Source organism: Panthera uncia (assembly GCF_023721935.1).
Source record: "Panthera uncia isolate 11264 chromosome A1 unlocalized genomic scaffold, Puncia_PCG_1.0 HiC_scaffold_17, whole genome shotgun sequence".
Lineage (NCBI taxonomy): Eukaryota > Metazoa > Chordata > Mammalia > Carnivora > Felidae > Panthera > Panthera uncia.
In genome coordinates, this window is record NW_026057577.1 from 82,317,393 (window position 1) to 82,338,005 (window position 20,613).

The following is a 20,613-nucleotide window of genomic DNA, read 5'->3' on the forward strand; positions in this document are numbered from 1 at the left end:
ATGTATCCTTAATACTTATTTTGCCTCAGCCATCAAGGATCACATTGCACTGGGTCGATGACATAAATTTGGAGGAGCCACAAGTGTGTGATTTGTGTTGGGCAACATGATTATACTTCTCCAGACCAATTGCTACTGATAACAATAGCACAAATAATATTTGAAATGAAGGTCTTTCGATCAGTTCAATGACTGCACGTGAATTGCTAGAGAAAATGAAATATGTTGAATTAGCTGCGATTTTGTGTAACAGTCTTGATTACTTTCATCCATAGATTTGGAAATAATGTAAAAAAATTTATAAGCATACACGATAGAATTTTTTTCTGTCTTAAATGAAAACAGATCCATTAATATTCACAGTGATTCACCAGCATGCTCGGAGGATATGGTAAAAAGTAGTGAGATTTTAGCATTCTGATGGGGCTTCTATATTAGGATACTGCATTACATCAAACCCATGTCCAAAAAAGAAAGGTCATATTTTATCTAACATGCATTACACGAAGATACTGGAGAATGAAGTAGAATATAAGTAATATTAGCATTGCTAGCAATGAGCAAAAAGCAGAGCAACTATAACGTGCAAACATGCGGAGAGGAAGAAAGGAAAAAAAGTACGGAAGCACCAGAGAGAGATGCATTTGTTAAAAGAGATTCTCTAAGCATACTAACCTGCTGGTTCTAATGAATTTTCTACTTTGTCGTTAACATCGAAAACACGATCATGAACACCTATAGTTTTCATACAGCTATCTATAACAAAAATAGAGATAACAGCCAAATATGTTAGTGAAGACACCCTTAAACTCCCATTTCTTTCTTTCTTTTTTCTTTCTATTTTTTCCTTTAATTTATGTAGAGATCGTTTTACAATCAATGGCATGTGTCCAAATGCCAATATTGTTCCCATTTGCTGTGCACGTACAACAGTCTAAGAAACAACAAGTTAGCAACTGCTGTGTACTTAAAAATAAAAGCATCATGAAGAATGATGAGAAAAAATTTGATGAAAACTAAAACATGGATGTTGATATACAAAACAGATACCACACAGGATTTAACAGTAAAAAAAAAAAAAAAAAAAAAAAAAGTTTTACCGCCGTGAACCAGACCACACAATAAAGCATGCGCAATGAAGCCACCCTCTGAAGCTCATTCTAGTCAACTTACTTGTTGGTCTCACAAAGACTTTGAGCTTTAGACAGGACCTTCTTCCATTATCTGGGATTGCAGAGGCTGTGGATAAGACAAAACGAGAGAGAAAGGCGAGAACAACAACACATTATTCTTCATTTTCAAATGCAAATGGTCTACAAGAAACTGTTTCCTCAACAACAGGAGCATACTCTACTTTTTCCCAGAAGTTAAAACAAAAATACTTCTCAGATTGATGGAGACCGCTAGAAAGAGCTACTTTCCCATCCCTATCTTTTCTTTTCAATACAGTAAGGACTCATGCAAGAATGTTGGTAATCTACAGGAAAATACTTTGGATTTTTATTTCAAAGGCTCTTCCGTTTAACTTTATCTGTTATCAATTTTCTTTAAAATAAGAAGATAATGCTTGAGCCCTCCGGCCTTCATAGAGCTCCTCGGCATCTCCTGCAGGAAAAGGGGCCCAAGGTGAAAGTGCTGGCAAAAACCAGTAACAAATAGTTACAAGGCCAACTTAAACATGACCTATTTTTGCTGGGGAAAGCAAAGCTTTGTCTGTCCTGAAAGCCTGTCTGTCAGTGCTTTGCAGGTAATTCAATTAGAGGTTTTACTCAGAACTTGGCTCTGCATTCTATATGACTAAACCGAGCCCAGCAACTTCCATCATGCTATTATAAGTACAATATGCTATTGAGAAAGCACACTGGTGCAATGGTACATTTATTTTAAGAATTTTGCCACAGAGAAGGATGGAAGTAATAAAGTGGGCTTACCAAAACATGACAACATGTTTCAAGTTATAATTCATTTGAGGAAGAAACTTTCTTCTCCTCTTCAAGATAATAAGACTGTAAACTTTCTCTGCATTGGAAAGATTATCTCCCCTCAGTACACACAGCCTAATGTCAAAGGGATTTCCAAGGGCGGTAAGACCCTTAACAATCTCATATGTTCGCTAATGCATTCTAGAAATGACAGAAATTACAGAAACGAGTGCTGCATACTTTCCTCCCTGTGTGTTTGCTTCAAGTGGTTTCTTCAGAAAATGCAGATGACAGCAATTAAAACTCACATGGCTTACGGTTATTTGGTAATGCCCTCAGTGACAAAGTCAGGACCAGTGTTTGATACGCCTTCTCTCTCCTTTATTTTTTATTTTGATTCCTCATGGGAGCCCAGAAATTGAAAACGCTTAGTGCATAGGTGAGGGGATTCAAGATGCAAACTCCAAACTAATTTTACACCAGTCTCCTCCAGTAACTCCAGATCCATGTGCTGGAGAACTTATAAATTCACCACCTAAAAGACATCAAGCTGTAAAGGACCCCTAGTGTCACTATTCAGCACCTGTTGAAAACTCTTAATTCTAAGACTAAAGTATACAGAAAAGAGGTTTTTGTCTCTCCCCTTCTCCCCTCTGACAAGCAGTTAAGAAGTGCTAACAGCTGGCTTTGCTGTAAGCTTTCATTAAATCAAAGTCGGAAAAACTCCCTCTACTGACATTTACAGTAACTAGTGTGTTATTTAGGGCACAATATTTGCACTCTGCGGTTTGATCCAGGAAATGGTGTCCTTCCTCTGGACCCCAACTGCACATGTGCATGTCACAAATACAGTCCGCATAGGTGACTCCAATTCATTAGAAAAACCATGGGTTCTTGAGATGGTTTATATCTTGTTCACGAGAGGTGGTGTGAAAAGGTGACACGTGGATATTTACACTGCCATTTTATGGACTTTGGAGCTGAGATCAACTCACTGCAAGCTTCCTGAACTTGATCTGCCACATGCAAGAACGGATTGAACCAAAGATCCTGCAAGACACAGTAGGCTTGCGGCAGGATCAAGTGTTTAATTATTTTAGTGGGGGCACTTTCTGGGAGTTGGTACAGGTCTTTCAGATTTATATGTCAGAGAAATCCTGTATATCCAGGACAGAAAAATCATTGTAGGGCACACAGGAATAACCAAACAGCAACAGATGATAAGCTGTCTGGGAAAAACTGAAGAGCGATCTCTCACCAGCTCTGAGAGATGGACAGTTGGCCTTAGCTACAGGCTGCTACGTTCTTCTGTGAATTAAGGATATAACACTTAAAAAACACATAATGTACTTAAAACAAAAACCTCTTTTCCGATCTAACTTCTCCATTACATCCTCCTCTCCCATCACCAGAAAAGCTGTAACAATCATGTGACCTACACGTTATACTATAACTATTAATTACACTTTAATCCTGAGAAAAATTGATGAACAAAGAATAAAAACATATAACATGAGTACACAACGCAGATGACATTAAATCAGCTACCTCTGCAACCTCTGACCTGAACTCATGCAATCAGTTCTTAACCCTTACAAGCTAACCTGAAAACGTAGGACATGCCAGGTCAGCGATAACTTTGGGTTCCTTGCTCACCCCACAGAGAAACAAAACCAAAAAGCCTAAAAACTTTTCATGTAAGATTTTAAGAAGCAGGAGTCTGGCTTTATTCCATGTTATGTTCCAGGTTTCTTAACCCCATACTCCCCAGATGACAAATGTAGGATGCCTTTATACTATGTGCAAAACACAACACTATTAATTATGAATATTTGAAGACTAAAAGGTAATCTAAAAAGTGCTTCACCGGTCACAAGTAAACAAAAAGCAGTGGAGTGAACATTAAGAACACCAAATAACAGAGGAATTGAAAAATGTAACCGTCACACAAGTGAAGTTATAAAGAAAATCCTCTCGGGATCAATTATGAGCAAAAAGGAGTTGCACATGGACACAAGGGAGTAAAAGCTGAAAATGTGCCTGACTTGTCTCAGGAGGTAGGTAGTGTTAATCCTGATAATTCTAGAGCCATGACAGTTTATAATGGCCAACACTATCTTCATTAAAAAAAAATCTGTAACTTCATATCCTCCTTTCCTTAGAAAATTAATAGTCAACATTTGAAAACCGATGGTAATTAACAGCTTCATCCATCCATTCAAATGCTTTAAAATTCCTACTGTGTGCCTGCTTCCCTGTTAGGTACTAGGGGTACAAAGGTATGTACGACACACTGTCCCTCTCCTTGTGTGGGTGCTTATTCCAGCCGGGGACATAAATATGAACCACATGAATATGAACCACAGTGTGATAACGGAGGTCTGTGTGAATTGCCAGCAAAGCTTTAGGCATGGACTTAGCTTGGTCTAGGAGTGGGAAGCTGTCCCAGACGTGTTTATCAGAGGGAATTTTATCGCCTACAGAAACCAATCAACAGGATATGGGACAAAAGAATTAAAACAGTTCCTCCCTTGGGGCGCCTGGGTGGCTCAGTCGGTTGACCGGTCAACTTGGCTCAGGTCATGAGTTTGAGCCCCGCATGGGGCTCACTGGTTCCCTCTCTCTCTCTCTCTCTGCTCCTCCCCTGCTCTCTTTCAAAAACGAATCAACGCTAAAGACACAAAAACAAAAACAGAACACATTTCCTACCTGAGTTGCCACAGTGGAGCTTTAGCAACCAAAATTAAGTCTTAACCAGCAACAGATGAAGAATAGCTGGACCTGAACTCTTCCCATAAACATACATGGATTTTCTAACAGACTTGGTCAAACTAAAATATAAATACAACTCCTGTCTCAAACATTTGTCACATAATCCACATTCATATCCTTTTATTTGGTTTATTGCTGAAAATGTACATTTGGAGTCCGGAAGCTGGGAATAGGGGTAGGGGACCATTAAAACAAGTACAACCTCTCATTCCCTGATCTTAATAGAAACTTTATAAATCAAACCACAGGGTCCTTTCCCCCTACTGATCTGCAAAAAAACAATCAAAATCATACAACACGTAATGAAATATAATCTGAGGGTCTTCTGTGTTTAGAGTATCATGCTAATAAGGCCATGAAGGCTGCATATCCTCAGTCTGTTCCATGACCTCAGACAGGGGCCCCAACTCCAGCCATTCCTGAAAACCTGTTTCCTGGATCTCCTGGGGTCAGCTCAGCTCAGCACTTATCAGCCAATCTGATACATAAAGGGGACCACATTCAGTGCCCCCAAATCAGTACTTCTAGAAGATTTAGCGTTGTAAATGTGACAGTATTCACATCGCAACTCACTACAGGCTTATCAGGTGGACATGGCAAACAGTATAATGGCACCATGCTTTTCACAGGTAGCTTGTGACCTGGCTTCAATTATTCTCACTTGAGAGCGGGCTGAACCTAGCTGTTTTTGCTTCTAACGAGTAGAATACAGGAAATGTGATAGGATGTCATTTCTGTGAGTGTGTTGCAAAAGACCATGACTTCTTTCTTGCCAGCACTGTTTCTCTTGCTCATGAAGCAAGGTGCTGTAGTGTGAGAATCTCAATGCAGAGGCCCAGTGGCAAGGGACTGAGGGAGACCTCCAGCCAAGAGTGTGCAAGGAACGCAATCAGCCAACAATCTGATGAGGAACTAGAGAGTGAATCCTTCTCAACTGAACCTTTAAATGATTGTTACCTTGTCGGAGACCCATACCCAGAGGACCCAGCTAAGCTACTTCTGGATCACTCATCCACAGAAACTGTGAATATTAAATGTCTTGGCCCCAAGTTTGGGGGCAATTTGTAACTCAACAGCTAACTGATACAGTGCTATATAAAAACAACTTTGTGCTACCAAAAGCTTCCCATGGCCGACTTGAGTAAGACCTTAAAAGCTAAGGCACTGGGGTCTCCTGTCTGGAAAACCACCATGGCCGTTTCCACAGGGCAGCTCCTGCCTTATTCGGCTCCCACGTCTAAACAACTAGATCCCTTCCTAGTTTACTTTTCAAGCTACTGTTACAAGTCCACTTAAAATATGCCTTGAAGAGAAGTAATTATAAACTGCTGTTGAAGAAATACTACAAGATGTATCTATTTGTTTTCACTCCAGCCCTTAAAAACGGTTTTTCATTTTCCTGCCCATGCCACTTAGTTTGTTTTTGCTAATGCAGCCAACCTGTGCTTTTCTGTGCAATTATCGTGTCTCACTTTAACTCCAAATTGCTGGGTGAACTAAAAGGAGCTTTGATACAAAATGTAAACTTAAATCGTAAGACAGAATGCCCTTCCTCAAATAGGAGAAATAGCATGTACAGATGAGCTTAAAAACATGTGAACTAAGGGGCGCCTACGTGGCTCAATGGGTTGAGTGTCTTAGCTCAGGTCATGATCTCACAGTTCATGAGTTCGAGCCCTGTATCAGGCTCTGTGCTGACAGCTCAGAGCCTGGAACCCACTTCAAATTCTGTGTCTCCCCTCTCTCTGCCCCTCCCCTGCTGGCACTCTGTGTCTCTCCCTCAAAAATGAATAATGTTAAAAAACAAATGTAAACTAAAAGGACTGTAATAATAAGTTAAAATTCTCTTCGTATCGAAAAGCTTGTATCAATTATCTTATACACGGGCTATTAAATTAAAAACAAACATTTTGAGATTTCAAGCAACTAAAACTAATCAAGGCAGCAAACATCCTTTTTTGTGAAGAACCAGAAGCTTGGCAGATAGGGTGATATACTCTGGTATTTTCTTTCTCCACATTTTTAGGCCCAATACTGTACTCATCAGTCAACATTAATATCTCTGCCTAACCTTATTCATCCCCAAATCTTAATTCTAAAAGCCAAAATCCTTCTCCTTTACTGTGTCCCTTGTCAATCTGGGTACCTCGAGAAGTTGTATTTTTAAGAATAGTCAGCCACTTTCTTCTTCCTTTTAAAGAAATGAGTGTGTGTGGGAGCATTAAAAATGCAGTTTTCCATTATGTTTGCCACAGGCAATAGTTCTCAATTTGTGCAAGTCAGAAGAAGAGATAGGCTATTAGTTGTTAGCAGAACCTAGTCTTTTCTCTGCATGTTTTCATGTAGTTTAACATACAACACAGATACATGCAAATTAGACCAGGCGACAGCAGAATTAAGCATTAATATTCCTTTCGCAATAAATGCTGAAAAAGTAAAGTTCACTTAAATAAACAGTACTACTGAAAATGTCTTCCAGAATTTAATGAATCAAAATCCATTTTGTATCTGTGCATGGGGGTAGGGAACAGAAGAAGTGGTGGGTGTAGGATAGAGATTAACAAAAGCCATATGGACTTTTTGGAAAATGGTTACCAGACCACAGAAAAAGTCTTAAAAGTTAGGCCTCTTGTTAGGAAAGAATATCCCAGCAACAATTGCAACTGGCCATCTGCCCTTTTTTAAAAGGCAGCACAACACCTAATTTTCATATTAAGAACAAAATGACCAGTTACGATGGAATACATTTCACCATTTTACCTTTTGAGGTTTAAAACTCACATGTTTTAATAACCTGCTCTTGGCCCCAGGTTTATTAAACTTCTATCCTAAGAGCAACCACAGGAGCTGGCTACATTTGCCCATACCTTTTATCCTTCCCAGCCAGTGGTGTTTCAAGACTTAAATCACTGGCAGGTTAAGGTCAAAGCCCCAGATGTAACACTTGGAAGAGAGGTTACTAAGTAGAGGTAGGAACCTTGAAGAAACTTAAAATATCATGTAAATACTAGAATCTCTGATAGGGCTCTAGGGATGTGTCTTTTTAAAAAAAAACTAGAAAAGGAAGAGGGGTGTTTCCCACTGTATACTAAGGGTAGAGCAATGTACTCCAAGAGCTAAAACTTGTGTTTCAACACCAGGGAACTGTAACAGGGACAAATAATTAGAGTAAAGTTCAGGGAGAGGGAAGTGAAATTAGTTCCAGCTGTGCAGCCTCAGACAAAAGAGAAAATAGAAGGTACCACCCATCACACCCATTGCCCCCCTTTCCCTAGCTCTCCACCCCCTTAGGCCAAATTCTCACTGCAAATGCTAACTTAAGTAGTATTTAAATTCCAGGAGCTAAGCCTCAGAAGATCAATTATTTTTTCTTTGCAACCTCAAATAAATGGCTGAGGACAAGTTTCTTGCCACTGATTTCTAGGAAAACAAACAGGACATTATCATGCTTTTGTACAGATTTATTTCAAGGGTGGGCAGACTTTTACTTGCCTCTTAAAGCTCAATGACAATGAACTTATTCCTACTGCTACTCAAAAGGGTAGGGTCTGTCTCATATACTTTGGTATCTATTAAGGCATGACCAAAAAGTAACCTGGATTTTAGAGAATGCTTTTAAATTATCCTCTATACAGGAAGAATTTTCTAGTTCTTTTTAAGAAAAAATGAAGTCAGCTTAAACGTATCTCCTTCCATGATGTGACTGGAAAAATCCAGTCCACATAGGCACAGAAAGCGAGATAATATTTAGATAGTATTTTAATTGTTAACTGCATTACCTCGTGTTCAGAGTTTTAAGTTCCTTCCTGGATATTTTACTTTAAAAAAAAACAAAAAAACGGACAGGACATATTTTAACAGGAAAAGTAAGTTTCCTATTACAAATTGTATTGTAACTATTTTCTGAGACCTGGACTAGCCTGAGGCCACACTACTGAAATGACTGTCCCAGGTCATTAAGGTCAGATAGTTCTCTCTCTCTTGTTTGTGTTGATTTTGATGAATTTTGCCTGCTGTACCAGATAAGTATAATCTGACAAAAAGAAAACAAATAAGCAGAATGACTCACTTACAAAAACTCTTCTTCAGCTAGAAGCCACATAATAAAGGTAATAACAAAAACAAAAACTGAGACAAAAGGCAGAATTCCTAGAATCCCAGAGAGGAACTATTTATATTATTCCTTCTCCACAGGCTCTTTATGGCACCTCTATGACCTGTTACTGGAGTTTCTGTTAACTGGTAAGCAATGAGAGCCACAAATTCCATTCCTCATTTATACAGTATTTAGCAGGAACAGTGTATCATATAGCACAAAGGCAGCAAGACAGTAATAAGTCATCAAGTTAATACAATTCAAAGAAGCTCCAGGAAAAAAGCTATTATTTCTTTGCAGTTTCCATAACCACTATCATCCTGATCTTCCCGAGTGAGGGACCTTGGAATGGGCATGGTTTAGGGTTCAGTACATGCACAATGATGATCTCAATTTTTTTCCTGGTTCACCTGTTCTGGCTTCTGTGGTGCCTTTCAGTCAGCTGCTTAACCTAAGTGGGCCTCTGTTTCCCTATGGAAAAAAAAAAAATTAAGTATGACCTCCTCTAGAGGAGCGGTAGGCTGTTAGCTTGCACTTGGAAATGCAGGTGACAGATCTCTTTAGATCTAGAATATCAGGTCACTATTCCACAGATTGACAGAATGAGTTCTGCCCTTACCGCTCCTTCTGCACTTGGATTTCCCTCAGCAAGTAGTCCCTAGTTCTAAGCATACATTTACAGGAAGGGGAGGGGTCGGGTTATGGATAGTTGTGACAAAGTTCTTAGTCATAAGGAAAACCAGGGGGACACGTGTGACCTTTTACTTGTAGCCTAAATTAGGAAAACTGTATTCTACCATAGTTTTGATGTGGACATGGGGGGTAAAGGGGTTTATGTGAGTAAGTGCGCTTTGGAGTGAGAGTTCAGAAAATTACAAAGGGCACTGGATGACCTGTTCCTTTTGAAAATCATGCTAAGATTCTCTGAGTTCTTTTTTCAATCCATGTTAAGAGTGTGACCGTGCTATTGTATTAGAGAGATGCTGACCAAAGACGAGGACGTAGCTCCCACAGAGCAGTTACGAGGCCAGGCATGGAGACCGCCTTTGCTGCTGGCCACAGAGACAGAGTGGAGGGAGCCCTGGTGCTCAGGGACCGCAGCCCAGAGGGGAGACAGCCTGCCGCCACGCCCACACCAGTTCATGAGAAAGGTTCCTGCACCCGAATTTGATATTCTTTTGCATCCTATTTGGGTAAATATCTATTTACACATGTCAATTATGTCTTTGTTTTTCTTGGCCAGGAGGCTACGTTCTCGCAATGTCTGCCATTTCTGGAGCTAAGGTAAGTCTCTGGGCAAGGGTAGCCAGGCCCCATGGAACCCCAGAGGCCTGAACAAATAAATGTTCTCTCTTTAGAAGGCTAGATTCCACCAAAGAGGAAGTCATTTAGGTACCAGGACTGTACATTTCGTTTCACACCCAGAATGCTTTCCTTGATGAAGGTTTCAATGTTGACAGAGCAAATAAAATCAAAGCTAAGGCTAAGAACCAAATGCTGGTTTGCTCTGGTTGTCTCTAACTAGGACCATTTCCAGGCAAGTTCATGGCTGTGCACTGCAGGGCAGCACAGTAGCCAGTCTTTCACAGTTGGCCCCAACTTCAATTTCTTTCTTTAACTCTCCCGCTACTCCCTGCTTTAATCCACATTAATAGCTAGTCCCAACAATATTCCCTCCCAGAACCTCCCTGGCTCCCAAGTCTCATATGACCTTTTCCTTTGCCTCTCAGAAATCCCAGCTCTCTCCGGCCACTGGAGACCGTTCCCCATTCTTCCAACACGAAAATCCTCTTCTGGCTTCTTCCATGGATCTGTTTCTATCAGGTAACAGCACCTAACCCATTCTGTTTTGTCTTAGAGCTGTTACCCTGTGTCTCTGCTGCTCGGATTGGGAGTTCCCTACAGAAGGAGACCTGCTGGGTCCTCAGTGCCTGTGAATCCACTGCTTTGTGTGTAACATGTTTTCCAGAAAGATTTGGAGAAGGAGTCTACAAGCCACAAGAATCTGTGGAGCTGTTGACCAAATGTGAACGAAAACTCGGGATTAGAATAAAAAAGAAAATGGAGAGACGGGTCAAGGAGAAGAAAAGAAAGAAAGAAAGAAAGAAAGAAAGAAAGAAAGAAAGAAAGAAAGAAAAAGAAAAGAGAAAGAAAAGAAAGAAAGAAAAGAAAGAAAGAAAAGAAAGAAAAGAAAGAAAAGAAAGAAAGAAAGAAAGAAAGAAAGAAAGAAAGAAAAAAAGAAAGAAAAAAAGAAAGAAAGAAAGAAAGAAATCTTTTCCTGGAAGGCTCCTCCCCATCTCTGCTGTCTTCTTAGGAAATGATCTTGGAAACTGTGACCTAATAGTCAAAACCTGGGGAGATATACAAAATTCAAGGAGGTATTATTTTTCATGTCTGCAATGTGTGGTTGAGGTGGTAAGATGGAAATGAAAGGAATGTGCACATCTTTAGGAGCCAAAGATGTGCAGAATCTCATGAAATGATCAGTCTGTGTGGAGCTGCAGGCCCCACCAGTAAATAGGAGAACAAAGGCAAGGTGATGGGAGGATCCGGTGACCTCACGCTTAAGGATAGAAAAGTGACACTGGGGCATCATAATCAGAGGTGAAGAGTGAAGCCATCCTGCCTGAAATCCTCTAGTCATTAAGAAGGTTTGGCAAGTTAAGGTACCTCAAACACTACCTGAGAGAGTAATCCCAAAATTGTGTTAGGGGATACGGCTGAGTTTAAAAACTAAGCATAGGCATTTTTAAGAGAATCAAATCACAGAGCGAGTATTCTTTTTGTGTTAAAAAAAGCACCTGAGAATGCGGAACCTTAATGCTTTCAAAGCGTATGACAACTTTGGCCATTCAGAGTGGTCAGACATGTCAGTCCAATTTAAAATATGTAATGGAACAATTGCTTTATACTTTTTGACTAATGACATCTTAGGTTACACAGAGTTTTAAAACATTTAACAGAATTAAAACATATTTTTCATTTTCAATTACTGTAAGAATTACTTAAATACTTGGGAGGGTTTTACAGTCCCACAATTCAAGTACTTAAAAAGGAAAGACTTCTCGTGGTGAGCAGTGACTAATGTGTAGAATTGTTTACTCAATATACTGTATGCTGGCAACTAATATTACTCCGTGTGTTAATTGTACTTCACTGGAGATACAATACATTCTCTTTACTTTTTATTTATTTTTAATTGGTTAAAGGAGTTTAATTAACTGAGTTTGTAAATGGAACCAAATATTTAAATTTCCTAGTCTTATATATAGAATAATAAGATGATGTGTAAATGAATGTGAATAGGCTAAATTTGAAAATTTAAACATTTTAAAAATGTGTTATCTTAATAAGTCAAATATCAAATTTGAAATCCAAACTAACCCTTTAAATAGACTTTCCTGTGGACATAAACTATCCTCTGTGCACCAAAAATATACTTGATACTTTCTTTCAGGCCATGGCTCAAATACTGCCGCCCTAAAGAGGCTTTCCATGACCACCCACCTGACTGAAAGCCTTATTCTTTTTCTCTGTCACTGCATCTAGCTCCTTTTATACGTCCTAGCATAATTGGCAGTTAGAGATTTGTTTGTTTCCTGGTTTATTGTCTATTTCCCAATTAAACTGTATGCTGCAGGTGCAGTAACCATTTTTTAATACATCACCGTGTTTCCAAAACCTAATACATCACTGTGTTTCCAAAACCAACCTTTGCTTGGTACAAAGTAGGCGCACAGAAAGTATTTTTGAAGGAATGAGTAAGTGAATGAATTAAAAACCAAATAAGCCAAAAATACTAAGGTCCATATATTACACAATATAACCAACAGAACCAAGGTGTTCTAGAAATCGGAGATCTTCACAGATTGATTGGCTAGGTTTTCCACTCTGTGAATATTACTTTTATATTTCTCTTGCTAAAATACAGAGCAATTTCATGGCTAGATGAAAACTTTGTCCGCTTTATTGCCACAGCAAACTTTTTGAGAGATTTGTTTACTGTTTGATTTGCCAGAAACCCTAGTTTAGCAAGGAGATAATGCACAGATGGCACCAAGATGCACAATAAAAGGTTTAATAAATCACAATTATAACTTTAACGTGAAGTATATTAAATATCTCAATGATGTATTTTTTAGGAGCTTCTAGTATTTGAAAAGTACACAGAATGGAGAAAAGGATTACCATACTTCAAAATATGTTTCCATTTCTTAAGAAATCTGTGAAGCCAGCATATAAATACAAGCGTTCTATCCACTAGCTATGATATTAATACCAGTGTGCTATTTAAGTTTTAAGGAATCATTTACATTTTGATGCTGACTCTACATGTCATATAAATAGGAAGATTTTTTGTATAGCTTAGCATTTTGGGCAAAAAAATTCATTCTATTTTTCTTCTGCTTAGTTGAAGAGAAAGTACGTACTCTTGGGTCAACTTATCTTTTTAATCTAAGAGGTCTCAGTTGAAATTGACTTTGAAGTTTGCTAATTACAAAACTCAACAGGGGTTTTTCCTTATTTGGTATAACTCATATTTCTATTCATTAACCCCAGTTTTAAAAAGATTAGAAAATCTGAATAGAAACAACTTAAAAGTTTGAAGAATAGCCTCTTCCCCTGTGATATCTTCAGATACTTCAAGTGCAAACTTCCCCTCATACAATCTAATTACAAATCTTTTGTGGTTGTGGAAGGAAAAGGTTATATTCATACATTTTGAGCTTCCTAACAACACAGTGCAGCAGGGAGATGAGAAATCGGTTGAATTTTTTTTTCATTCCATATATTGGGAAAATTTATGTCTACCTGAGTTACGAGAAAATCGGGGTACTGACGGGCAATCCTGCTAGGTGCTTTTCGTGGGGCCAAGCCACTGGGTTCAGATGCTTTCATTCTGGTGAAAAGATCATTACCAGGCGGCTCCGGGGAAGTTGGCCCTCCTGTAAGTGCACTCCTTTGTTATGAATATGGAACAGATGGAGCCAAATCTATCTGCTCCGTAGGAACAAAAACACTTACAACCCAGCTCTCTCTATTAAAGACTCTACTTAGCTCCTTTATACCATTGGCTTTCTGTGCACTGCTGTGAGGTTTTGACTTTATAGAAAAAGGCACTTCATAAAAGCAACAGTTCTTACTCTTAAACCAAAGTGGCCTAAGAACTAAAGAAGATGAATACATGGTTTCACCCACAGGACTCCTTGGAGATATGCAGATATTCAATTAGGTGTGTGTGTGTGTGTGTGTGTGTGTGTGTGTGGGTGTGTGTGTAGGAGAAAGACTGTATTCAGTTCTGGTAAATGTCTGCTTTAAAACAACATGAAAATATAAAGGAGAACGATGAAGATGTCATGTTTCTCATTACGAGGATGGCATCTAATTGCTCTAGCATAATAAAATGCCAGGATTTAATTTTGTGTGTATGTCTGTAAGGCTAGTGAGGACTGTCTTGAACAAAAAATATGACCACGCACAACAAAATCATGCGGGTAAATATAATTAGTAATTAGGACCATGCCACAAAACAAAGGCTATATGATGCTTCCTCCCTATGAAAAATAGTAATAATTACATTCAGTATTATGCCCATTTGCTTTTATAATCAGAAAGACGTGAATGCGGCAGGTAAATCCAGTGCTTGTGCCTATTTATCATGCCGATGGGCTGAAACACATCCAGAGGCCATACCTACAATGTGTTCTTGCCAAGATGTGTGTGTTGACAGATAGGTAGGTGAGTCTCACAGGCTTCTCGGAGAGGATGCAGGACTGGGTGTGCACCTCCCCTCCACAGCAACACGGGGAAAGGAGTGTCTGCCTTATTTCATTACATTTATTATACTGATACATTTAAAGTCTGGCTGCCTCTTCGAAGATAATTGAAAAAAGAAATTCTGTGGCAGGATGCTTTGATTCTGACTCAATCAAGTCTTCGGGCAAATTTCCTCCTGCCAGTGGAAGCACAGCTTGCCTAAAGTCGTAACCTTTGTTGGAGGAAAGGAACTGGCCTTGAAGCAGATCATGAAGCAGATGTTTTATGCCAAATCAGAGTCTGGGGATACGTAGGCTACTGCAAATAAAACTCTTCTTCTGTCTGTTCAATCATTTCAATTCCCTGCAGTGTGAAATATGAACTTGCCAACAAATGGCCAGCGTGCTGTGCCTCGCAGCAGGGGGGGAAAGTGCCACAGCTGTGCCAGAGACTGGAAAACTCGAGACGCGCGTGACATGTTCATTATTTCTCTACAGCCAGGGCCTGAGCCAGACCGTTCCCCAGAACCCAGACGGAGGGCAGGAGCCGGACTGCCCAGTACACCCAAGGGTGAAAGACATGATTTCCACCAAAATGAGACACATGACTTGGACTGATCTCTTGGATGACCCCAGAAGGTCAGTCTTTACGACAAGAAACCAAAGGGCAGATCTTCTCTGGGTATGAATAGATTGAAAAAATAGGTCTGCCAGTGATCACAGCTTTTTTTCTGATTTTATTAGCAGCCTGCTCTGTGAGCAATAAAAAAAAAAAAAAAGAAAAAGAAATAATGAAATACACTTCGAGCCTCAAAGCAACTATGGAAGATTGAAATGGCCCAGTGAAGAACTTATCAAAAAGATATCTTGTCTTTATCAGAAAGACGGAATTCTGGAAACCATCTGGCATACTTGTTGCAGGCAAATGTAATACTAGTTCCTTCTAGTGTTCTGCACTGGCCTTCTAGTTCATTCTGCATTACAGTTTCTCAATAATCAAACAGCTAATTTATCTAAATTAAAGAAAAGTAAAATTAACAAGTTTCAGTTTGAGGTCCTTTGCAACATATTGAACATGCATATTCACACATACCCTTATAGCTGTAATCCTAGATTATAAATATCCCATATTCAGTTCTATTGTGAGATTTTTCAAAGGTTATTCACATGCTTTCTAGTGCCACATTCTTTCAAGTTTTAATCACGAGCTCCTTAAATAGAAGTCATTTGCATCTGTAAACATTCCCTTGCAATAGTATTTAGCAGTATATTCTCTTTGTGCAGAGCTACTTTAAAAGGAAAATAACCTTAATATGGAATAACAATCAAGCACAGGCAGAAAAAGATAAATTAGAGGCTTGAGGAGCCTCTGTTGCCCCTTTATGCAATTTCTGAAAAAAAAAATGTTTGAAGTTTCTCAATCTTAAAATAGCCCAGAATCACAGTTTATTTTGGATGATGGATTATAGGAATACCACTCACATAATCCAAAGCATGACCTAAATTATAAGGACATTTTCAAGAAAAGAAATGAGTTTGAAATAATTTATTATTTTGAAAAGAGTCCAAATAAGTACACATGGTTCAAGCTCAAAATGATAGACCATTATCACAACTAATGGCCAAGTCCTCATTAGTTTAGCATTTCTAAATGGATGCCGTAGTCAATAAATCTGTCGCGGAATGGTTACAAATGATTGTTGTAAGGGATTAATAACAAGACCTATATTTTTATTTTAGGATTCTTTTGGCACCAATTACTCTAGAATATTATTTCTCCATAATGTTTCTTTTTCTCTATTTAACTTGACCAAATACAAATTAGAAACATGAAATTATTTCTTAATTGATACGGAGCTTGGTGGGAGGGAACTTCACTTCAGGATGCATACTACTAATATTATTATAATAGCTACCATTTATCTACTCTTTCTACACACCAGGCACTGTGCCAGGTTTATTAAATTTAATCCTCAGAACAGTTCTGCAAGGCAGGTATTATTATCTTCAGTTTAGAGACGAGGAAACTGAGGCTTACTGGGATCAGTAGTTAGCTGAGGACATACGTAACGAGTGTATGGCAGAACGGATATTCAAATCCAAGTCTTTCTGATGCCAGAACTATACAACCTCAGTTTATAGTATAAATCATACTTTTCTTCATGACTGCCCTACTTCAAATATTTGTTGCATAATTTCCCAGAAGCTCTTAAAAGTCCTTCCAAAAAAATCTGGGAGTAGGTTAAAACTTGGTAGAACTTGACTGTGTAATCTTAAGCATTTGCAAGAGGTTTCAGTAAGAAAACCAGGTGGAGGTTGTGCCTGCAGGGACATGCCCTATGCATAGTGCCTAATCAGGTGCATATCAAGAAAAAGCCTTTTAATATTATATTACTATAACTGATGTGCTTCTAAGTACCCATATGCACCACTGTAGGAGAAAATACGAAACAAAACATAGTAACCAAATGTTCCAAAAAGAAAACAGGGAAAATTGGCTGCATTCTTAGTACACGCTCCCTGGTGCAAGGAGAGGTTTCTCAGCCTGGCACTGTTGTCTCTGACCCCATGGCATCCCTGGGGATTCAGGCAGTTCTTGCCTGTTCCCACCCCTGTGGTGCCTTAGTCTTGGCCTGGAGAACATGCTGACAACATGGTGGCATAAGAACCAACATTAACATATAAAGCAGAACCTCCTCTTATCCAAGACCCAACTGAGAGGGCTCTGTCTGGGGGCGGGGCCTGCTGAGCCCAAAGCCACCTGCCTATTTACATATAGACAGAGTCGGTGGCCTTTCCTGATGCCTCAGAAAAATAACAGATGCAGCAGATTCCCTAATTTTTACTTAAATTCAATAAGGATAGGAGTTCATTGATAAGGTCCACCAAGAACGACTTTGTATCTTTCTATTTTTTTTTCTCTCTCACTATGTAGGTATTTGATCCACTGTCTACTCAACAGCATATGTAACATTCCTATACCATCTATTTTTCAAAAGCACTTCCCTTTATGGACCACATCCAGAGGATCCCATCCAGCCAGAGAAATAAAGGATTCTGCTCCACTCCAGACATTGGACCGGAGTCCAGAGTGATCCTGGTAGAACCTAAGTCAGATCATGTCATGCCTCTGCTCAAAAGCCTCCAACAGCTCCCATGTTGCTCTGATGAAAATCCTGGATTCTTACTGTGGTCAACCATGACCCTGCCTCCCAATCCATCACACACACTGACACACAGTTACAGAGTTCTCCAACCATGCAGGCACAAAACTCTCCCCAAGCCCTTGCTGTTTTTCTGTTCCCTCTACCTGGACAGCCCTTTGGCCAGATAGACGCATGGCTTGTTTCCTCACTTCTTTTAGGCCCTCCTTCGAGTGTTAACTATTAGAAAGACCTTCCCTGATCTACCTCTCTCTACCTCTACCTACTTCTCTATTCTACATAGATATCTTGCCCTATACTATAATTATGTAGATGGATAATCCTGTAAGTATATTTAAATATATTTATATATTCTTACATATAAAATAGCAATTTCCCCACTTTTATATTCTCCATTCTCCTGTTTTTTTTTTCCATCATAGCATTTGTCAACTACCTGACATATTTAATATTTATTTATTTCCCTGTTTATCCCCATCTGCACTCCCTGGCTCCCCAGCAGAGTGTAGGGTCTATTAAAGCAAGGCTTTTTTTTTTTTTTTTTTTTTTGCCTATTTTTTTCCTCTACTGCGTATACAGAATCTTAAATACTATCTGTTCAGCACTGTGACACTCAATAATACCTGTTGAATGAAAGAAGGAAAGAAAGGATAAACAGATGAAAGACAAGGTCGCCCCCAAAAATGCTTGTTTGCTTACTGATCTACTATAAATGCATATAAAATCACAAGGTTGGAGGAGAAAAAGTAAAATATAAAAGCCAGTAACCAAGTAGGCATGTGAGCTTCCTGCAATGTAAGTAGGTCCTTAAGCCTGCTATAAATGTGAATAAGTGGCTTATTTTTCAAGATAGAGTGGTTTTTCCCCCCACATTCAATTAAGATGCACTAAAACATATTTGTATAAAGCAAAATGATTTTAAAGTACTTTTGAAAAAGCTTCTACTAATAACCCGGTGCTTGTTTTCAAGGCATTCTTGTGAAGGGTAAAGGCAGATGACAGCAAAATATCAGCCAAGCATTAAGTCCGAGAAGGAGGTCAGGTTTTTGTCGGTGGCCTTTATTTGGAGTAATGCTGAGCAGCAGCCCCGATTCGCCTGGAAATGCATGAGCGGGTAACTCGGACCTGGAGACACGTCTCATCACCATCTGTCAATAGCTAAACATCAAGCACTCTTGCATCCTTAAACCGACCTCCAGCTTAAATCACTGAATCACAAAACTCATGGTTGTGAACCTGGGGGACAACCTAGTTCAGTCTTCTCATTTTACAGGTTTAGAAACCTGAACTTTAGCATTTCAGAGGGCTCAAGTAACCCAAGCAAAGTTTACTGTACTTGGGAAAAGGATGTTGAATAGGCTGCTGTGGCCCAGAGACATTCATCACAAGGAAAGTGTTCACTCAAACTACCTTGGACAGAACTAGGGCAAAGAAATCATCCCCAAAGCTCCTCTTAAATACAAAGAACCAAATTATTAGGAATTAAATATTTAATGAATTTATAGGATAGCTAGTTCTGCTAAAATTTATGAAATAGTTTAGTTGAACTTTTTATTTGCTGAACATATTCTTTAGAGAGCATGTAAAATCAATGTGTATAATACGTTTATATCCCTTTTATAGAAAAGAGTATAATTTTACTATTTTAAATAACTGTGGAAGGTTATGGCCACTGCATCTTTGCCTCTGACATTGGGTCGGTCATAGTTATGATTTATTTTTTCTCAAATATATGGTCAGAGACACAGCCTCAATTAAGATATTACTCCTGGAGGAAAATGGGAGGCACTTTACAACTCTCTGCTTTATGATTCTATTTCCAGAAAGCACAGTGGTGAAAAGTGGGAGCTGTCTGTGATACTAATTTGAAAAACTAATGAAGTTATAGAACTGTTATTTCTCATAAGTAGCTACCAGCCCCTATTCTCTGTACAGTGTAGTACTGTTTTTTACATGTACAACTCCAGTCAAGGCCAGAGCTATTGTCACAACCCGCCCTCAGCAATACAACACACACACCCAACACCCCACCTCACCACCATATTAGTAAGGAAGAGGTTTATAAAGTTTTATCTCAGTTCTCAGGCATTGAGAATTTCATTGCACTCCCAAAGAAATGTTCTTCCCACTCAGCTACAGCTGCCTTTTCAAAATTCCCAACTACTTTTGCCCCTTGCGACCAATTTGATTCTGAAAAGTAAACGTAAACCGGATTTTTAGAAGTCAGATCATTTAAAAATGCTCTAGGCCTATTGAAAAGAATTCCTCTTCTGTAAATGGAATGATCACTCTGCAATTTATCTTTTGTAAAATCCTAATTTTCGCACGTCATGCTTGTTTAAAATGATACAGACCTGTTCAGATTTCCTCAAGGGGATAAAATCAACACCAATTATTTCTTTCTACCCCATTTCAGTTGAAAAGTTCCTCTAGAATAGAAAGCAGAATTTTAAAAATACTTAGCATCGTCTGCCTTGTCATTTTCTTTAAATATGCATAGATCAAAAATGCCATAAAGCAGGAATCCTCCCTGTCAAAGCCTTGTGGTCTCCACTGGAATCCCTTGGATTCTCACAGAGGTAGATAGTTCAATCCTTCACCTATTCTCCCCTTCCCTTCCTTCTTTCACACTTTGTTTACAATAAGAAAGAAGAGATACACAGTCCCTGCCCTCAGGACATTACATTTTAGAGAGTGAGGTACAAAATTTGAAATTGTCATCATTGTTCTGAAAAAAGAAGCAAGGAGTTTGTTAGACAGGGGTTGGAGGCTCTGAATGGGATGGGGTGGTCCCATCAATTGTAAACTCAAGGACCTAGTCCAATGTGCTAAATTCTACATCAAACTTAGGCACAAAGACGTTAAAAGCCTGAAAGGGCAGATTCAATTAGGACCTTTTGGCA

General features: G+C 39.0%; 1 protein-coding gene across 1 annotated transcript in view; it reads right to left on the minus strand.

Annotated features, from left to right (window-relative positions):
- The window catches only part of EFNA5 (ephrin A5), a 274,067-nt gene that overhangs the window by 9,001 nt on the left and 244,453 nt on the right, over positions 1-20,613 (minus strand). Inside the window, exons 3-4 of the mRNA XM_049648608.1 lie at positions 1,174-1,239; positions 676-756 (exon numbers count right to left, since the gene is read on the minus strand). Of these exons, the coding sequence (XP_049504565.1) occupies positions 676-756; positions 1,174-1,239 (147 nt within the window). The remainder of the gene's footprint in view (positions 1-675; positions 757-1,173; positions 1,240-20,613) is intronic.